We start from the raw sequence: 17,352 nt of genomic DNA, 5'->3' as shown, positions 1-17,352 counted from the left end.
GTCCTTATTATGGATATGCTGACGATGGGCTATTTTAGCATGAAATGTGTCTAATGTGAGTGAAAACAGTAAATGACAGCATTGTTTCTTACTGTTCTCATCTCAGTATGGGATTCTTATTTTTCCCTCAGAATGTCCACAGATATTCTTTACAGTATTACCCCAGTCTTTTATTGCCTGGTTACATTAAAATGGGGGCAATGGTACAGTTTCAGTACCAAGAGCATAAAAATGCTTAGGAACAGAACAAATCAAGATGTCTATTATTTTGAAATGTCATGCAAGAAAACTTATTATTCCGAAATTATAAAATTCTTTTCAGTGTAATTTTGAGCGGGAAACACACAGCAGTTTAAATAAAATGTGGACTTAGTTTTCAAAGCATGAATGATTAACTACTCAAAATTAATTACTCATAAATGAGCTAAAATTCAGACAGAGGCATACTGTTAACTCAACTTACACAGTTATTACTAAAACAAACCCAAACCCCCTCAAAACTACACTATTTTTCTGTGGGATTGTGCTGTGCTCCAATGGATATTAACCAGGGGGTCGAGCGGCTTCTTCCTCTGTAACTCCCTGTGCCCATTTCTCCAGCCACGACATTCACACACTCTGAGGCTATCCTTATGTACTATCTTCCACCAACCTTTCCTTGGAGGTGCACTCCTGCAACTTAAGAAGGAATACTTTTATTAAGGGCATAAAAATATCCAGAGATAGAAGTGGCAGGACACAGATCTGCAGAGGCAATTCAATTTAGAATGTCTTTTTATTGTTATGATGATGATTATGATTGTATGACTTTAAATCTCCCCACCCAAATTATTATTTTTTACATTTATTTATGTAGTTACTTGGAGTGTCTGACACTTTGGCATGTAGCATGAATTCAGTAACACAGAAAATGTAACAGAGGTGTAGGTATATGTTCTGATATACTTAAAACTGAAAACAGGATGAATTTATGAGTTAGTGCTGCAGTATAAAACTTAGTCTTTCTGCAGCTGTGGTTAAACATTGACCACTTTAATTAATTTGCCAGCTGAAATTCTGCAAACTTCATAAGCTATTATTAAACAACCTCTAGGGAACTCATCTACCATGAAGCTCATTTCACATCTCATTTATTATTTGAATGAGGATAAATAGTTCCCAATTTCTCCAGTTTTCAGAACTCTAGAGATCAAGTCTGAATGAAATGTGTAAACGTAGCAAAGGTTATGCTACATAAAAAAAAGAGGGAAACCTCCATGAAAAGCAAAATGTATTAGAATGACACTATATATACAGAAAAGGACGGATCCCTTAAGATTTTAAGCAAAATAGGCTTTTGAAGGGTGAAGGAACATTATGACAAATGTTAATAGAGGAATTACAATGGGTAATACTGCTCCATACAAATGTTCCATTTTTACAGTACTGCTCATTTCTGTCACTAGCCAGTTCCCACTGAAAGTCAGCAGAATAAAATCTTAATTTCCATACAAGCATAGTTTAAGCTAGAATGGAATTAATTCCAAAAACTGTGAGGTATTCAAAATTCTGAAGATTTCTGAATGTCTAGGAAATAGTGATATTTGTTCTAATTTAGTTACCTAGTAATATAGCCAAACAATATCTCAGATTTGTCACAGGAAGTGTCAACTGTGTTATTAGCATTTTCATTAGCAGTTAGAACATGTTAACTTTGACTAGGTTTGTTATGAGTATTTCTGGCAAGAAACCATGTGATTTGGTTTGAAGAGGAAGCAACAAGCACACTAGTGGATAATAGTACAAATAACTGACAGAACACTTTGTCATAAAAAGCTTTTGTCATAACTTACTGGAAGCAAATGCAGGATTGAAAGTTGTATACATTTCAATGCATATCTCTGAAATAAACTACTCCTATGTTTTAATGCTATGTATAAAGAAAAATGTCTCATTACTTTTCATCAAGAAAAGTAACAAATTTCTTATGAAATGATGGAACTTTTGTAATTGCAGATAAAGGACAAGCCACAGAACCATGAATTTCATGAAATCTGTATCAAAATTCCTTGCTTCAAAACTCCTTTTAATCAAGATATCTTCATCTACGAATCTTGCCACAATAAGTCTTCACTGTAGGATGATTTTTTTTCAAGAACCTATGAATACTTTCTTGTAATGATATCTCAAGAACTACATCAAAAAATGAAACTATTTACCAAACAAACGCATTTCTTTTTTTCAGAAAAAAAATGTTATTTTAAAAAAAATCCAAGAAATTTAGATTTAATTTTGACTGATTGAGTTATTAGTTCATGTCAATGAAGACTTATTGGCTTTTTTGGTAAGTGAGTCCAAACATAGTAATTTATTCCTCCCTGGTTTTGTTTCTCTGCTTCCTCAGCTGCCATCAAAGGAGCAGGCACTGTGGGACCGAAGACCATTTCCCAAAACTCTCGTCTAGGCATCCAGTAGTTGCATCCTGACTACATGGCACTGAACATTTCCTCTGTACCTTCCACACCATAGTTTCTCTTGGGGAAAAAAAACTGGGTTCACTGGCAGAAGGGGTGCCACAGCATGATCTAGCTTTACCCCTCATTGCAGAAATGACTAGGCAATCAGGGCTGCTACACATAGCGTGGAGCCCTTCTGCCCCCAAAAGCAAGCACCAGTGGAGATGGCACATCAGCTTCCGGCAATATTATCAACATTAGGTCACTACAACATTTTAACAATGCACGTCAAAAAGCTCAAGATTCCACTGCCCCTTCCTTTTGTGTCCACCAAAAATGCATCAGAAGTTAATGTCTCAAGACATCAAAAGTTGAAATAAAGTCCTTTCACACAGGTGTCCAAATGAAATCTTACCAGTGATCATAAGGATATACACATGTGTTAATGTTTTACAGTGCTTGGTTTTACAAGATACTGAAAAACACTAGTTCTAGTTCAGTAAAACACTTGGTCATACTTCACTATAAGCTTGTGAACCCTCATACTGATTGATGATGTTTTTCCAGGCGTTTCTCTGAAGCGCAGGGAAAAATCACATTTTTATCCTGTTTCAGACTCTTCATTGATGTTGGTGGGACTGCTGACAAGCATAATATTAATAACTGTTTACATATTCTGGGAGTCACTACTTTGCTGTATTAAGGCCACAAAAATTCACTTAAGAGAAAAGATCCTGTTTTCATTCTGTAATACTAACATTGGAAGAATTATTGCAGAAGTAGTATATAGTCAGTGCCTAAAATTTTGGAGATTGTAGCTCTATAAAACAACATGGTTAGCCCACCTGCTTGGGAAACTTCTGTCTAGTAATTATTATGATAAAGCTGTATTTAATCCAACTTAAGGTCATGGTTAGTTTTAACTTCATCTACAAAGATTTACAGAAGTCTCTTCTATTTCACAAGATTATGGCAGAATGAGATTATTTTCAAAAGCAGTCCAGATTGTAAATATGACATGTTAAAAAAAACCCACACCCAAACCCACAGGAAAAATGACAAAATGCCCCTTAAATCTGAAGATATTTTTCAGTCTCAAAATTAATTTAATTTCTATTCAGTTGGCTACAGGGGCCCCAAAATGGATAGGTATCCTTTAGCAAGTCTACTTTTTGTAATATTAAAAAAGTAAATGTTTTCTTTGCCTAAAGAGGACAGATAATGGTGGTTTTTAAAATTACTTAAAAGACACTGAGTAATGAAAATACTTGACAGAGAAGTATATACTCACAGACAATAATAAAACATATATGGTTAACTGGGCAAGGCCAAATCTAGTCTAAAACAAGCCTGCAAAAGATACTGTAATTTTTCTCCTACATTTAAAGTACAAGTACCTTTAGTGTTCCTGTATAAATGTAGGTGTTCTCTTTAGAGCATCAATCATTTCTGATAGCCTTGTGGTTAGTTATGCAGACAATTTAAGGATCCAAAGGCTGAATCTAACTGATCGGCTATTTTGACAAGGATAGATAAAAGTGAAAGTAGGTGAGTTGTATATGGGAATAGCAAAGCAATGGGAAGGCTAAGGACGTTCTTTCATAATCAGACTTTACTGACTCTAATCATATTACAGTACTCTGAACTACATTCAGATGGAATCTCATCACCACTCCTTTACCATAAGCGTTTTTTTTTCTGCTGAGGTGATCTTCCATGACAGGTGTCTTCAGGTTTAGCAACTTACACACATATTCACTAATACACTACATAGACTCTTTCATTGTCCCAACCACCATTTCCCCAGAATTTAAAAATAAATAAATAAATAAATAATACATTACAGGATTTTGCCTGAGCTACTATGTCAAATTCCTGGGATTTATGGTCCTAAAAGATGTGTCTCACATTGAGCAGGATGGCTTGTTATGACCTACGTTCTTTCGTCCCTCCCTCTTACATTCTGGAGCATGTAAAGATGTCAAGAGCTGCATAAAGACATCTCCACACCTCTGTCCAGAGAAGCCTGAATAGACCCTTCATGGTCATGGACAGACCTGTATCTGATCTATGCAATGTTTACTGATAAGGCAATTCTTCCATGCTGAGCTAAGGAGTGTCCTGAAAGAAGACATGCATTGTTTTCTTTTCAATGTTTATGAAAACATTTGTGTCAGCAACAGAGTCAATTATCTGTTTAGCAGCAAATGTTAGTGAGCAAGGGGATCACTGTTACATCTTTTGCCTAAAGGTGTGGACCTTTCCTTATCCAAAGGCTTTTGCCTAAGTTATACAGAATTGCTTCTCCTACATCCACACATATGGCTTTAAGCTCCCAAAGTAAGAAACCAGTAACAAAGGGATATCAACAGGACATATGACTTGCCATGAAATCCTGTCTTCATTAAAGATAACAAGAGATTTGCTACATACTTAAGTGGAAGAGGAATTTCCACAGTTTCTTAATTCTGCTTTAATCATACCCAACAAACATAGAAAGATTATAAAAAATAATATATTAAAAAAATCTGTGTTTGATGTAAAGCATAGAACTATTGAAGGAGACTTAAAAATTCAATGAAGTATTGCTTTCCTGTGATGATCTTGTTAGGTTTTCAAAGATGGCTTCTAGATCCAGTAAAGGGATGAGAAAAAAGTCACTACCATTTTCCTTCTATTTGCAAAGCTATCCAAGTCTCATATTACTGTTTAGAAATTCCTCATAAGTAACGCAGTAATATCAATAGCAAATTTAATACATTAGTCTGAATTTTCAGGAAAGCAAAATTCCTGCTTTACATGATTCCCCTTAAATGCAAACAACCCATTCAGTCTCGTGGTGGGTTGTGGGTTGTAAACGGTAGTAAAAACCTTTCATTCCTTCAGGTTTTCCATATATAAAACATGGGCAGTTCTTGACAGTTCATTGGCATATAGAAAGGTTATTTTTACCTTGCATGATTTCCTTTGAGCTTCCTGTATGTAAACAGGGAACAAGGTAAAACACATCCACTCCTGCCTTTGTCGCACCCCCACCCCCTACCCCCCCAAAAAAAAAAAAAACCCTAAAAAAACTGCAGGGAAATGACAGATGTGAAGTTAAGAATACAATTTTGACTGAAAAAGGAATTGTTAAGATGGCTTAGAAATTCTTATTCTTGGTCCCCTTTGTGCATACGTTGTGACTTTATGACATCATGACAAGTCTCCCACTACATACCAATAAAAGAATAACCCAAAGAATACATTATCTCTATTGCCACAGTGTGGAGTATAGTTTCATAATATTAACTATTGTACTAGCATTGAACAAAAGAGAAATTTCTTTCACAAAGAACAGAACTAAAAACAAGCAATTAGCCCTGAAGGTTTGCACAATGGACAATATATCTTCCTGGATTCTCATGTGATTTCCTTGTTTTCTATGCTCTGAAATCCACTTGTCAAAAATGGAAATACTGATGCTCAGAAATGACTTTTAAAAAAAAAAAAAAACCACACCAATTTTTGCCTTTCAAACATATTGAATTGCACTACACACATTTTCAAGACACAAGTTCTCTGCATTTCACTGAACAGACTTCACTATCAACACAAAATTCACCACCAACCACAAAGTCCTATGGCTGTTTTTCACTCATTCCCACAAGTGTCCCAGTTTCCTCATTGTCCACTCTACATGCATATTTTTTCTCACCTAGATTGTGAACTGGTGGAGAAACATGAGCATGAATTTTCTGAACTAGAGTCTACACAAGATCTGCATGAAATATGGGCATAAGATGGACATGCCGTGTGTCAGCTTTGGCTCCTGGCCCACTATAGTGGGCAGGCCTTGACCCTGTTTATGAGGACAGGGCATGGTGGAGAAGTCTAGGTCATACAAATGTGAATATTAAAGCTTTTATACCTGGAGTATTGCATCTGTATGTGGGGTCCACAGCATAAGAAATACATGGACCTGTTGGAGCAGGTCCGGAGGAGGGCCACAAAAATTATTCGAGTGCTGGAACACCTTCCTGTGAAGAAACACTGAGAGAGCTAGGGGTGGTTAGCCTGGAGGTTTAAACTGAAAGAGGGTAGATTTAGATTGGAAATAAGGAAGAAACTTTTTACCATGAGGATAGTAAGACATTGCAACAGTTTGCCCTGTGCCCTGCAGGTGCCCTGCCACAATAGAGAAGTTTTGGATGCCTCATCATTGGAAGTGTTCAAGGTCAGGTTGGACAGGGCTTTGAGCAATCTGACCCAGTGCAAGATGCCCCTGCCCATGTCAATGGGGTCGGACAGGACAATCTCTAAAGGTCCCTTCCAATCCAAACCATTCTGTGATTCTGTGATTCTATTGAATCAATTGATCATTGAAGAATTGAAAAATGTGGGTAGCACTTCCTTGCCAAAATGAATCTATTAGCCAATTAATAATCAAATGCTCCAGAGGCAACTACATACCAAACTGTATAAGTCAGCCAGCAACCACAGGATTTACATTGCCACAATGAAAACAAAACTGAGAATGATGACTATAAACAGATCAGGAACAAACTGCTCAATGTAAATCTCAGAACTGAAGAGTAGCGTGCCACATGCAAGCAGGCATCAGGGGTGAAAGAAGCCAACACTCAGATCAGACATGAAGAAAAATAGTCATTTATTGGGAGCAGAATTGGAGGAGCAAGATGCAACAGAAGCATGTGGTAACTGTTAGAAGGACACCCCCAAAAAAAAAAAAAATTTAAGAAAAGAATTCCTGAATACTGATGTCAGCAGACTATTGAGGAAAGTGCAAAGGAAAAGAGTAGGAGAAGAAAGATGGAGAATGACAAATTGAAAGCTGAAATTGAAGCTGTTGCTAGAGTGGAAATCCATGATGACTTAATCCTTGTGTGAAAATCACTACCAGGGAATGGATCAAAAGCAGTAATGGAAAAAATGATCACAAGTGGGTATTAACTGTGTAACAGACATCTTAGGGAAGTCCTTGAAAAAATTCAGAGCTGCTTTCAACCTCAGGTTTTAATGAAAGATATATATCTGACCAACAGAACATTAACAAACTCCTACTGGTATGTCAGCACACACTGAAAATGAGACCCTGAAGAAGGAAACAAGCAGACAATCAAATCAAGGCAGAAGGCTAACAACACTTGACAACAATAAACCTGGTTCAATAGAGGCAAAAGCAATTCCAGAGAATCTGGATTCATAGTTAGAATATCAAAAAGGGTGAGCGTCTCGATGTACCGAAAGCTGTCCACAGCAGAATGCCTCACAGCTTGAGGAGAGTTATACCTGAGGTTAGGTCAGCTGCCCAGCTAACTGCAGTGTGTTTGTCCCAGTGGACTGCAGCCACATCCACAATGAGAACAAAACAGGCACGCAGTGGTAGCTCTCAAAGTCTTGCCAGTATATCACAGGTGTGAGGTTACAGCCTCATTGTGCTAGTAGACCTTGACAGACTTTTCTTTCAAAAATTTGCAAAGTTACTTATTGATCCCATTCATACCTCTTTGTACCCAAAACATCCCTCGGCCATGAATTGTACAACAGACCATCCTAAAATAGTATTTCCTTTTGTTTTGATTGTGTTGTCTAAAAATTCCTCATAGTACCTCTCATTCTGTCTAGTCAGAGAAATCATTAATGATCACTCTCTATGCAGCTTCTCAATTGATTGATAGATTATTGATTGATGATCTCCCTGTTGATCTGATTTCTCTGTTACCTCTCAACCACCTCTCTTTCCAAGAAGAACACTCTTTATCCAAGTATTGTAGAAAGGGTCAAACTTTTCTACTTTAATTTTTTTTTCAGCTTAATGTTCCTATGAGAAGGGCAAATTACTTTGTTTTGTTTTCTTAGGACATACAGAAGAAAGAGGACAAACTGTTCAGAACCAGTTTCCTTCTAACCACACTGAGCGGTAAGGGTAAGTCCCACTACATGTGCTGATACGCAACTGTAACAGGCTGAAACATGGTCTCTTCATACTTCTTTTGACACTAGGAAATATTAATTCTCTTTGGGACAATAAAAAGTTATGCACACTCTTCCAGGGAAGCTGCATGCAAGAAGTAGAAAATGGCTATGTTTGATCAGCTCCATTTTCTGGCATACACCAGTGTAAGTCCAGAATTTCAACTTGACACTTTTCAATTAACAATTAGAGAAGACTGAAAAACTCCTACACTTAAGTCGATCTACAAAAGTATTGACATTACAAAGCCCACTGAAAATTTCTCTGAGCTGCTGTGAAATGTGATATGAGATCTAGAACCTGTAATTTCAATAGTTCTGATACTTGTTATGCAGGAAAGGAAATTTTAAGTTTTCTTTCTTCAAGGATATTATATCTGACAAGGAAGCCTAGCCAGTCCTTAGCTTTTCTTAAATTGATACAAAGTATATTTAGTCTACTATAACAAGTCTTGCTATATTATTCATGTATAAAATATAATTTTCACCACTAAAGATGCATTAATTAAAACATTACATTCTGAAACATCGCCATTTGCCATAGCACAAGGTTTTTGCTTGAAACAGAACTAAAAACCACTTTAAAAATAGGTTGTAAAGTAGAACTATGCCAAAAAGTCCATTTTCCACTAGAACCCCAAGTTTTTCATTACAGAAATGGTTGGGGGGCGTGGGGAGAGTTTGATCAATCTGCTCTCTTCTCAGAAAAATAATTGCAAGAAACAGCAAGAATTGCAGAAATGACTGAAGACTGAACTTTCTGATCCTATTTCACTTATTACAGATGAACGTTATTGCAGACTGTCAGAATCCTACCCCAAAAATTGCTATCTCATCTCACTGAGGAATGGAAAGGGAGCGAGTAGAGGGTGAGAAAGTAGATAATACCTATATGATTATGACCAGCTACCTGGTGGTACCTTAAATATATTTTCCATCCCTTCCTATCTCTTTTTTTAGATTAATGGTAAGAGTCTGGATGCAAACAGTATATGTTTACTACACATGTATTTGATGCCAAACTCACGTCAAGGGCATACCAAAACCATAATACAAGAAGTAGCTGGGAATAATTAAGAAAAACCTAACACAACTCCATAATCAAGTTAAAAACTCAGCTGTCGCTAGGGGCCTCCATAACTAATTCTATGGCTAAAAGGTAAGAGTAACCGAAAATAAAATGTGTTCGGGTGAGATAACTTGCCTTTGAATTTGAAAGTCTTTGTAAGAAAAGGTGTAATATGTCTTGTATTTCCATAACAGAAATTAAAAGATGAAAAATAAAGATTTAAATTAATGTATTAAAAGACAAAACAGTCACTTTAGTGTCTCATAAATAAAGAAATCTTCCTTTAGATTCTAATCTATCTTTAGCCAAATTCTGCTGCTAAAAAATAAAGTTGGTCCTTGATTTAGCACCATTCAAGAAGTATAGTTGAGGATTTATGTATTGGAAACTAATTAGGAATAACATGTCACTCTTCCCATTTGACCCACCATAAAACTGATGTCATATTTGATTATATTGTCACAGAACACAAATAATACAGTAACTTAGAAAATAATATCAGAACTAATTGTCTTTTTCATCCAAAGTATTGTGAAATATATTAATGTCATTAAGGATTTCTTTGGCAGTGACCCAAGGTTTCCTCTTCAAGAGACAACTGGCAGCTGCTAGGGGTAAAACTTCCAAGGTGTCTGTCTGAGTTGGGACTGATGACACTTGTAATGTTTCACTCATTGAATATCCTGCTGTAGCAAGGTAAAACAAAGCCTTCCTGAAGCCTGGCTTTCATTCCTTCATGTCTGCAAGGGTAAGGGGACCCTAGTGATTCTCAGAGACGTTTCGCACTATGATCTAGAAATGGTGCTCAGTGATTGCGACAGGGACTGTCTCCCAGTTCAACACAGGGTGGCTGTATCATCAGATCCGTTGAGCTGAGGAACTTAAAAGGAAGATGACATGTGGGAAACCCTAGGGGTTCTAAGATTTACAACAACAACAAAAATGTCAACAAAAAGAAAATCTGTAACTACAGTCAGATTAAATAGGTCTTCCTTGCAGAAGCTAAAGTGACAACTCAGATCTTATTATGTAACACCAAATGAGACAAAAAGATTTTACAAGACAACTAAGTTAATTCTTTTTGATACATTTACAACCCACAGTAAAATGCCAACATCAAAGTCCTTTATGTGAGAAATGTCTGAAGTAGGACTGGTCAGCACTTATGCTTTGATAGCTCAGTCTGGATAAGAGATTGGAGTATTCAGAACATCAGAAGAACGCAGACACAAGTTACATTTTGCTTTAACAAAACAGAGGTCCATTTCAGGACAGAAAGTATCTTTGCCCAAACTGAAAAAACTTTGAATATACAAAATTGTCTTGTTTTAAATCATGAGCAGTGAATGGTGCAACTACTCTACCTGAAAACAGCACGTTAGTGTCAAAGGCAATGTAGAAAAAAAAGGGAAAGGGATCCACTGTGCTTCAGCCATCTGTTTTCCCATGTTAGATAATGTTCCAAACCGTTATATCTAGTTTAAAATGCTGCTCAGGAGCTTGCAAAATCTAATCTCTGTCATTATCAATATACCCACGCTTACATATTTCAGAATCAGGCCCTTAAAATACAAACTGTTTGGATTCTGAGAAAAACATAAAAATAGCACAACAGGGACTAAAAGTTGTAACTGGAAAAAGAAGGTTGGATTCTATTTGTGCTTGTAGACTATAGTGCTATTCTATATCCATAGCAAATATACCGTACTAATTTTCAATCAATATTCCATTACTTTCTAAGCTTATAACTAATTGATAATATGAGTAAAATTATTACAGTGGATTTGGTTGTTTACTTTTCTTAACCACTTGTAAAACAGGAAAATACAAAATGCATTCTATATTTACTAAATTGCAATTTCATTTTTTATATAAACTTCCATAAGCTAGTATTTTCCAATAAATATTCATTATTTATTTTCTCCTGATTTTGATCTTTGTTTTTACACTTAAAGGGAGAAAATTTTGTATTTGAGAGGAGATGTAAGGTTTTATATGTGACACTCAAAATACTAAAAGTTTTAGTAATTATACTCAATATAGCATTAATAGTTAATCAAGTACTTAGACTGTATTTACATATTTAAGTTTCATAACAGCCAACTTAAAAAACGCTGGACTGATCATTATAAGATCATCACAGAATATTAGATTCCTTTACATATTACTTTTGCTTTGGAGTATCAAAGTTCTATGCTCATCTTTGTTTATAGAGATAAACATACATATTGCAAGTGAGCAAAAAGTGAATTATTTTGGGGTAAATGTCTGGAGTAAAGGTAATTTTTTTTTTTTAAATAGTCTGATTTGCAATCTAGTAAAGTTGCCCTAGATATCTTATGATGGACACAGCAGAGATGTGATTTACATAATGACGAAAAGGAGACTACACTGACCAAAAATACTGAGGTACAGAATTTTGCTATCGTTCACATAATATCACCATTTCCTTTTGTTGCATTCATAGAAGAAATGAATGAATAGAGCAAGCTAAGACAGCTACATTTTTCTAAGGTTTTAAAATAGAATCTTTGCTTTTCTAAGCAGTAACTGTTTCAGATATCATGATTATTGAAGGAAGATAAAAGCAAACACTATTCACCATCAACATAAGTAGGCTTCCATGGACAGATTCTTATTTTACTACTTTTTCAAATATACTTTAAGGAAAAGTCATGTAGGTAAACTTCTCAGGGAGATTAAAATAAGTGTAGATTAAGTAAAGAGACAAGTGTACTCAACAGCCTATTCTTTTTCATGTTGAAACAAGTGTCCCATCTAATAAAAAGGAATAGTTTGAAAAGGAATATATTTTTAACTTGAAATTAAAAAAAAAATCATCAGTATAATTTCTTGCAGAATATTAAATCCTCTGTAGATTTCTGTGTCACACCAGTACTGAATTCAAAGGGTAACTCTAGATCACTAAAGCTGCAAAAGCATGTGTATTTTGGACCAGTTTTGTTACTTGTCACTATTAGTATTGAGAGAGATACATAATTTTGACTCAGAAAACTGCATTCCTTTCATTTAAATAAGCTACCTCTAAATTTCCCTTTCACTCATCCAGCTACTCCTGTTCTGCTCACTGATGTCACATTTAATACTCTGATGTAAAACATCTGATGGAACAGCAACAAACTTCAGCCAGAGTTTGATGGCAGCTAGAACAAATGTTTCCTGGGAAATTTAATATTCTAATGTTTAGTGAGAGCTGGTGTGAGCAAAGGAAGTCTTCATGTGCTGTTCCCTTTGGGTTTCTGCCAGAGCATTCAGTTAAAGGCCCTACAGTTTTATATATAGAGAGTTCCAAACTTTCAAAAGGCGATCTGGCTTCCCAGAGGTCCTCAAGTATCTTTCTTTGCTGCTTTGAATTTTTGGCTGAGAATGCCTCCGTTTCCTAACAGTTAGTACATAGGCATAATCGTTTATATGCTCCCAAAGTTGGCTTCCCATGCTAGTAAATAAACTGAAAATGTGAATTTGAGGGATTTTCTATTCATAGTGTTTCTTTCTTGGAATGTGGTAAACAAATGACAGAATTACATAGGGAGGGAAGATGAAGAGGTAGTATCAGTTGTCTCAGATATATGATCACCTCTTACATTTAGAAGAGAAAAGGCAAAATGAAGGTCTGTGTTACAAAGATTTAGGCCATCTTTGGTCCTAGAATCTAATGCTTTCTATTCAGTAGGAATCTCTGAAAACCCTGAAACAGCTGACTAGAGGCAGAGCAGATTAGGAAGTCAAGATGTATCTTGACCAGAAAACTATTTAAAAGTTCTATCTTACTTATAGAATTTCAAGAAAAAAAAAAAATCCATTCTCAAGTGAATCTAATCTAGACATTTCCTTTGAAGCATGGAGGTGACATACAAGACTTTTAGCATATGGTGTGCAAACACTGAACCACCAACTTTATAGGGTGTGGGGAACACAAAGAGTAAACATAGAGGCTACAACTTCAATACTGTTACCCAGCCAGTAGACAGCCCAAAACTAATGGAGAGGCTGTTCTTGTGCATATCTCAGTAGAAATACTTGAAAGAAAAAGTGGTAACAGAGTGTGAAGACCTTTCTCCCCACAGGTCTTTAGCCATGGAAGTATCCAAACATTATGCGCTTAAAAGGAAGATTGGAAAGAGGTCAATGCTTGGCAACTTGTTAACAACAGAATAACAACTTGTTCTGTTAAAAACTTCTGAGTTTTGAAGGGTCATAGGTTGTGACACAGCAAGCTCCACCATATGAAACACAGTCCACAATAATGAACATCAGATCTTGATCTCTTTCTTCAAAACAAACTACCAAATTATACCATACACTTCATGCCCCTCAAAAATGTCTATGAAAAACAAAACTACAGCAAAAGAATATAAGATCTTTACATCCCTTGCACAGAACTAGGCAAATACAATAGAAAGCCCTACAACACTAATGCATTAAAAATATATTCAGTTACTTAGAAGACCTTCCTAACCCTCAGGAGGTCAAATATATGACACATGGGTTTATAGATCCTTAGACAAACTACCAGACATAGGATATGTTTTCTTAGCGAAAAAAAAAAATAAATGTGGGCCAATCTAAAGAAAATATTGCATTATATCAGATTTAAAATGAATATGTTTCTTTTTATAATATGTTTTATTTTATGACCAGTTGGCAGTTAAGTGAACTAGTGCTTCCTCTCATAAATCTGCAGGTTCATTAACCTGACCAGAATAAACAGATCACACATAGTGAAAGGTAAATAACATATACAATTTTATAAAGTAAGACAATAAATCAAGATTTGTCACTGTAACTTACTATCATCATATCTTTCTCCAAAAGATCTTTCATGGTTGACCTAGCCTTGCACCCAAATATTTTAAACTGGTATTTCTTTTAGCTTTATATAATTAAAGATTAACATGTAACACTGGAAAAGGTAAAGCAGAGAAGAAGATACTCTTTTTAACCACCCTTTTTTTCATGAATGAATCAAAATTTTTGCCAAGCTGTTCCATAGCAGATTCAGATAAGTTTGTTTCACCAAATGCTTGAAAAACAAAAATAGCATCTACTTTAAATAACACATGTTCCTGTTCAAAATAGTAAAATCTAGTGTTTTAGGAGGAAAAGTAAGTTCAACAAAAAATATTTCAGACATTTTTTATCAAAAAAAAATAGAAACCAACCCTACAAATGCAATTCAAAGTAAAATTGATCAGACAGTTACAAATAGCTTTGAGATTGCACAGACATTTATATATTCACGGTATTTTACGATGCAGCAAATAAGCACTTTGCAACCTAAAAGGATCATACCTGAAATGGCTTAGAGATGTTGATGTAGAGTGTCTGTCTGATCCACCTGTTTCCTTGATTTCCAAACTTGTACCACAACAGCCGCCCCTTGGTATTACTCACAGTTCTCTGGAAGACAGACAGCTTGTAAACTTGCTTTCCAAACATATGATAATAAAAGCGGAAAATGCATGTTCCATTTCCAGAAGGGTTAAAGAGGGGACTAAGTAAAACTGCTTTATCTTGGAATTGGCATGGCTCAGAGGATTCCATGTAGAGGTAGTGTCCCCTGGCTGTGCCAGTCGTGTGATCCTTTAATGGGCCTGTATTAACTGTGGGGGTTGGACCCTGTATTCTGATCCAGTCAAAGTCATCCTCAATGTCCTGCTCCCAATTGCACAGCCCATTTTCAAAGTTACACTGTAGGTCAGGGTCTGAAATGTGAACAGAACAGACTGTCAAGTGAAAACAGTATCAAAAAGTGATTATGCTTTAATATCTTTTTGTCCTTGCAAAAATTTATTTCTAATATAGAGAAAAACCTGTATCTTCTTCTCCTTGCAAAAATTGCCCTCTGAAGAATAAATATACACTTGCCTCGACAAAAAAAGAAAAATAAATCTTTACTTCATTACCTCCTCTTTCAACATATATCTGGCACACTGTATATAATTAACTTATTGAATAAACAGACCTGTGAATAACATTTTATTATTCATATTATTAAATTTATGTAGCTTTATAATTAAAGCATGCAAAGTTTTTAACTGAAATTTAACTGAGTAAAGGAGTTAAAACTGAGGTTAATTGGATGAAACAAACCACAGGATACAGCTTTGTAGGTATGTGCAGTAAGTGACCTAATATGTTTTTGCATGGCAGTGGTCCTAAAAATGGGTTGTGTTTTAGATAATTTTTATCCTCAATAATAGTAGTGTGATAGCTTTATCAAAGCTAAATTGAAGAGAGGCATTTATAACACAACTACACTTCAATATTTGACACCAAGGTGAAATATATTGATTAGACCAATTACTTCTAACATAAAAAAATAAAATGTATGTCAGAGGTGGAGAACTTGCATCTCATCTTTGCATCTGCCTTTCATAAACAGTAAGTGACTCAATAGCCAATTCTTTTGTTTTTTAATTAAGCTGTTATTTTTCATGACGTTCAAAACTGCAAGTCTTGTAGTAATTTCTTACTATAGACCTCAAAATGGTTTATAAAGATAGAAATTTTAGAAGTGGGAAAACTGAGATAGGCAGGAAAGCCTTCATTTTCTTTTACATTCAGATCAGTTTTAGGTTGATATTCAGCAAATATCAGTGCAGACCGGTATCCTTTCAAGCATGTAAGGTGTTCCCTGTTTCTCAAACTCTTCATGATTTGCACAATTTCGTTACCTCAGGATGTGATAAAGCAACTGCTAGTTGATTTTACTTTATATTAATGTTCTTGAGTTCTCAGACTTGCTGAATGCATGCTTTGGGGAGAAAATCATCAACAGCACCCTTCAGCACTGCAAGGTGAATGTCAAAAATCTGAATGGCCCATAGCTTTCCCCAGTACTTACAAATTCTTTCTCTGAAAGGGACAATTATGACCAGCATTACTAGTATCTTCTAGCACAGATTTTTTTAACATTTTCTAGGTAGAAAGAGTATAGGTCATAAAAAGAGATAGGACATACACTCCTCTCAGTCTGTATATGTCTTCCAGTGTAGTTCCATTAGTATAATCAAAGCCAGCATGTTAACCCTAATCAACTGGCAGACTGGGAATCCTCTCTTAAAATAAACTTTTAATGCACGTGTGTATTTTACATGTTAAAGAAATATGGCTTATTTGGATAAAGGAGATTGAATTCCATTTACCCTCAGTTGTAACTCATCGTATGCATTTAAGTTAAAAATTTTCAATCCGTTTCATCAGTAACTATATTCAGTTGAATCATCACTGGCTGTGACACTGATAGACTGTAACAGTACTGTGCTTTTTTACTCCAGGGATGAATCTGGCAAGTAAATTTTGGTTTGATATAAAGTAAGCAATAATGGAAAGTGCTTACTACAGTTGTCTTCATCCGATCCGTCCCCACAGTTATCCACGAGATCACAGACCAATAAACTGTCAATACATGCTTTTGTGTCTCTGCACCAAAAACGATTAGGACCTTCACAACTTAATGCTGGAGGTGGAAGAGCACAATTTTCAAATGTAATATCATCAATTGCTGTGACGCCGTCATAAAAACCCAGACTGCTTTTACTGAGTGATAAATGGAAAGGATGGGGAAGGCGTCCAAGCTGAATGACTGCCTTCAACCACTGATTTCCCTCATTGTAATATGCCCTCCAAAGGAGAGTAGGCTGTTTCAGCCCATCCACAAGCAACTGCATCTCTGCTGTCCCAACTGACGGTCCATAATTGTAGTACCTAAAATGATAAAAAAAAAGTTCAGGGTGCAAATGTTGAGAATGTACTACATCATGTAAAATGGCGAGTATCTTTTCTGTCATAGCTCCATGAAATATAGGAAGTTCACAGTGCCTATTTCCCGTTTACCTGTAATTCAAT

At 35.7% G+C, this 17,352-nt stretch overlaps 1 protein-coding gene across 1 annotated transcript in view; it reads right to left on the bottom strand.

Moving 5' to 3' along the window:
- MALRD1 (MAM and LDL receptor class A domain containing 1) overlaps positions 1-17,352 on the bottom strand; it is a 314,254-nt gene that overhangs the window by 197,164 nt on the left and 99,738 nt on the right. The window contains exons 18-19 of the mRNA XM_064441822.1: positions 16,844-17,211; positions 14,794-15,206 (exon numbers count right to left, since the gene is read on the bottom strand). Coding sequence (XP_064297892.1) covers positions 14,794-15,206; positions 16,844-17,211 — 781 coding nt within the window. The remainder of the gene's footprint in view (positions 1-14,793; positions 15,207-16,843; positions 17,212-17,352) is intronic.

Source organism: Phalacrocorax carbo, chromosome 2 (genome assembly GCF_963921805.1).
Source record: "Phalacrocorax carbo chromosome 2, bPhaCar2.1, whole genome shotgun sequence".
NCBI lineage: Eukaryota > Metazoa > Chordata > Aves > Suliformes > Phalacrocoracidae > Phalacrocorax > Phalacrocorax carbo.
Note: the sequence above shows the minus strand (reverse complement) of the source record. Positions and strands in the feature narration are given on the sequence as shown.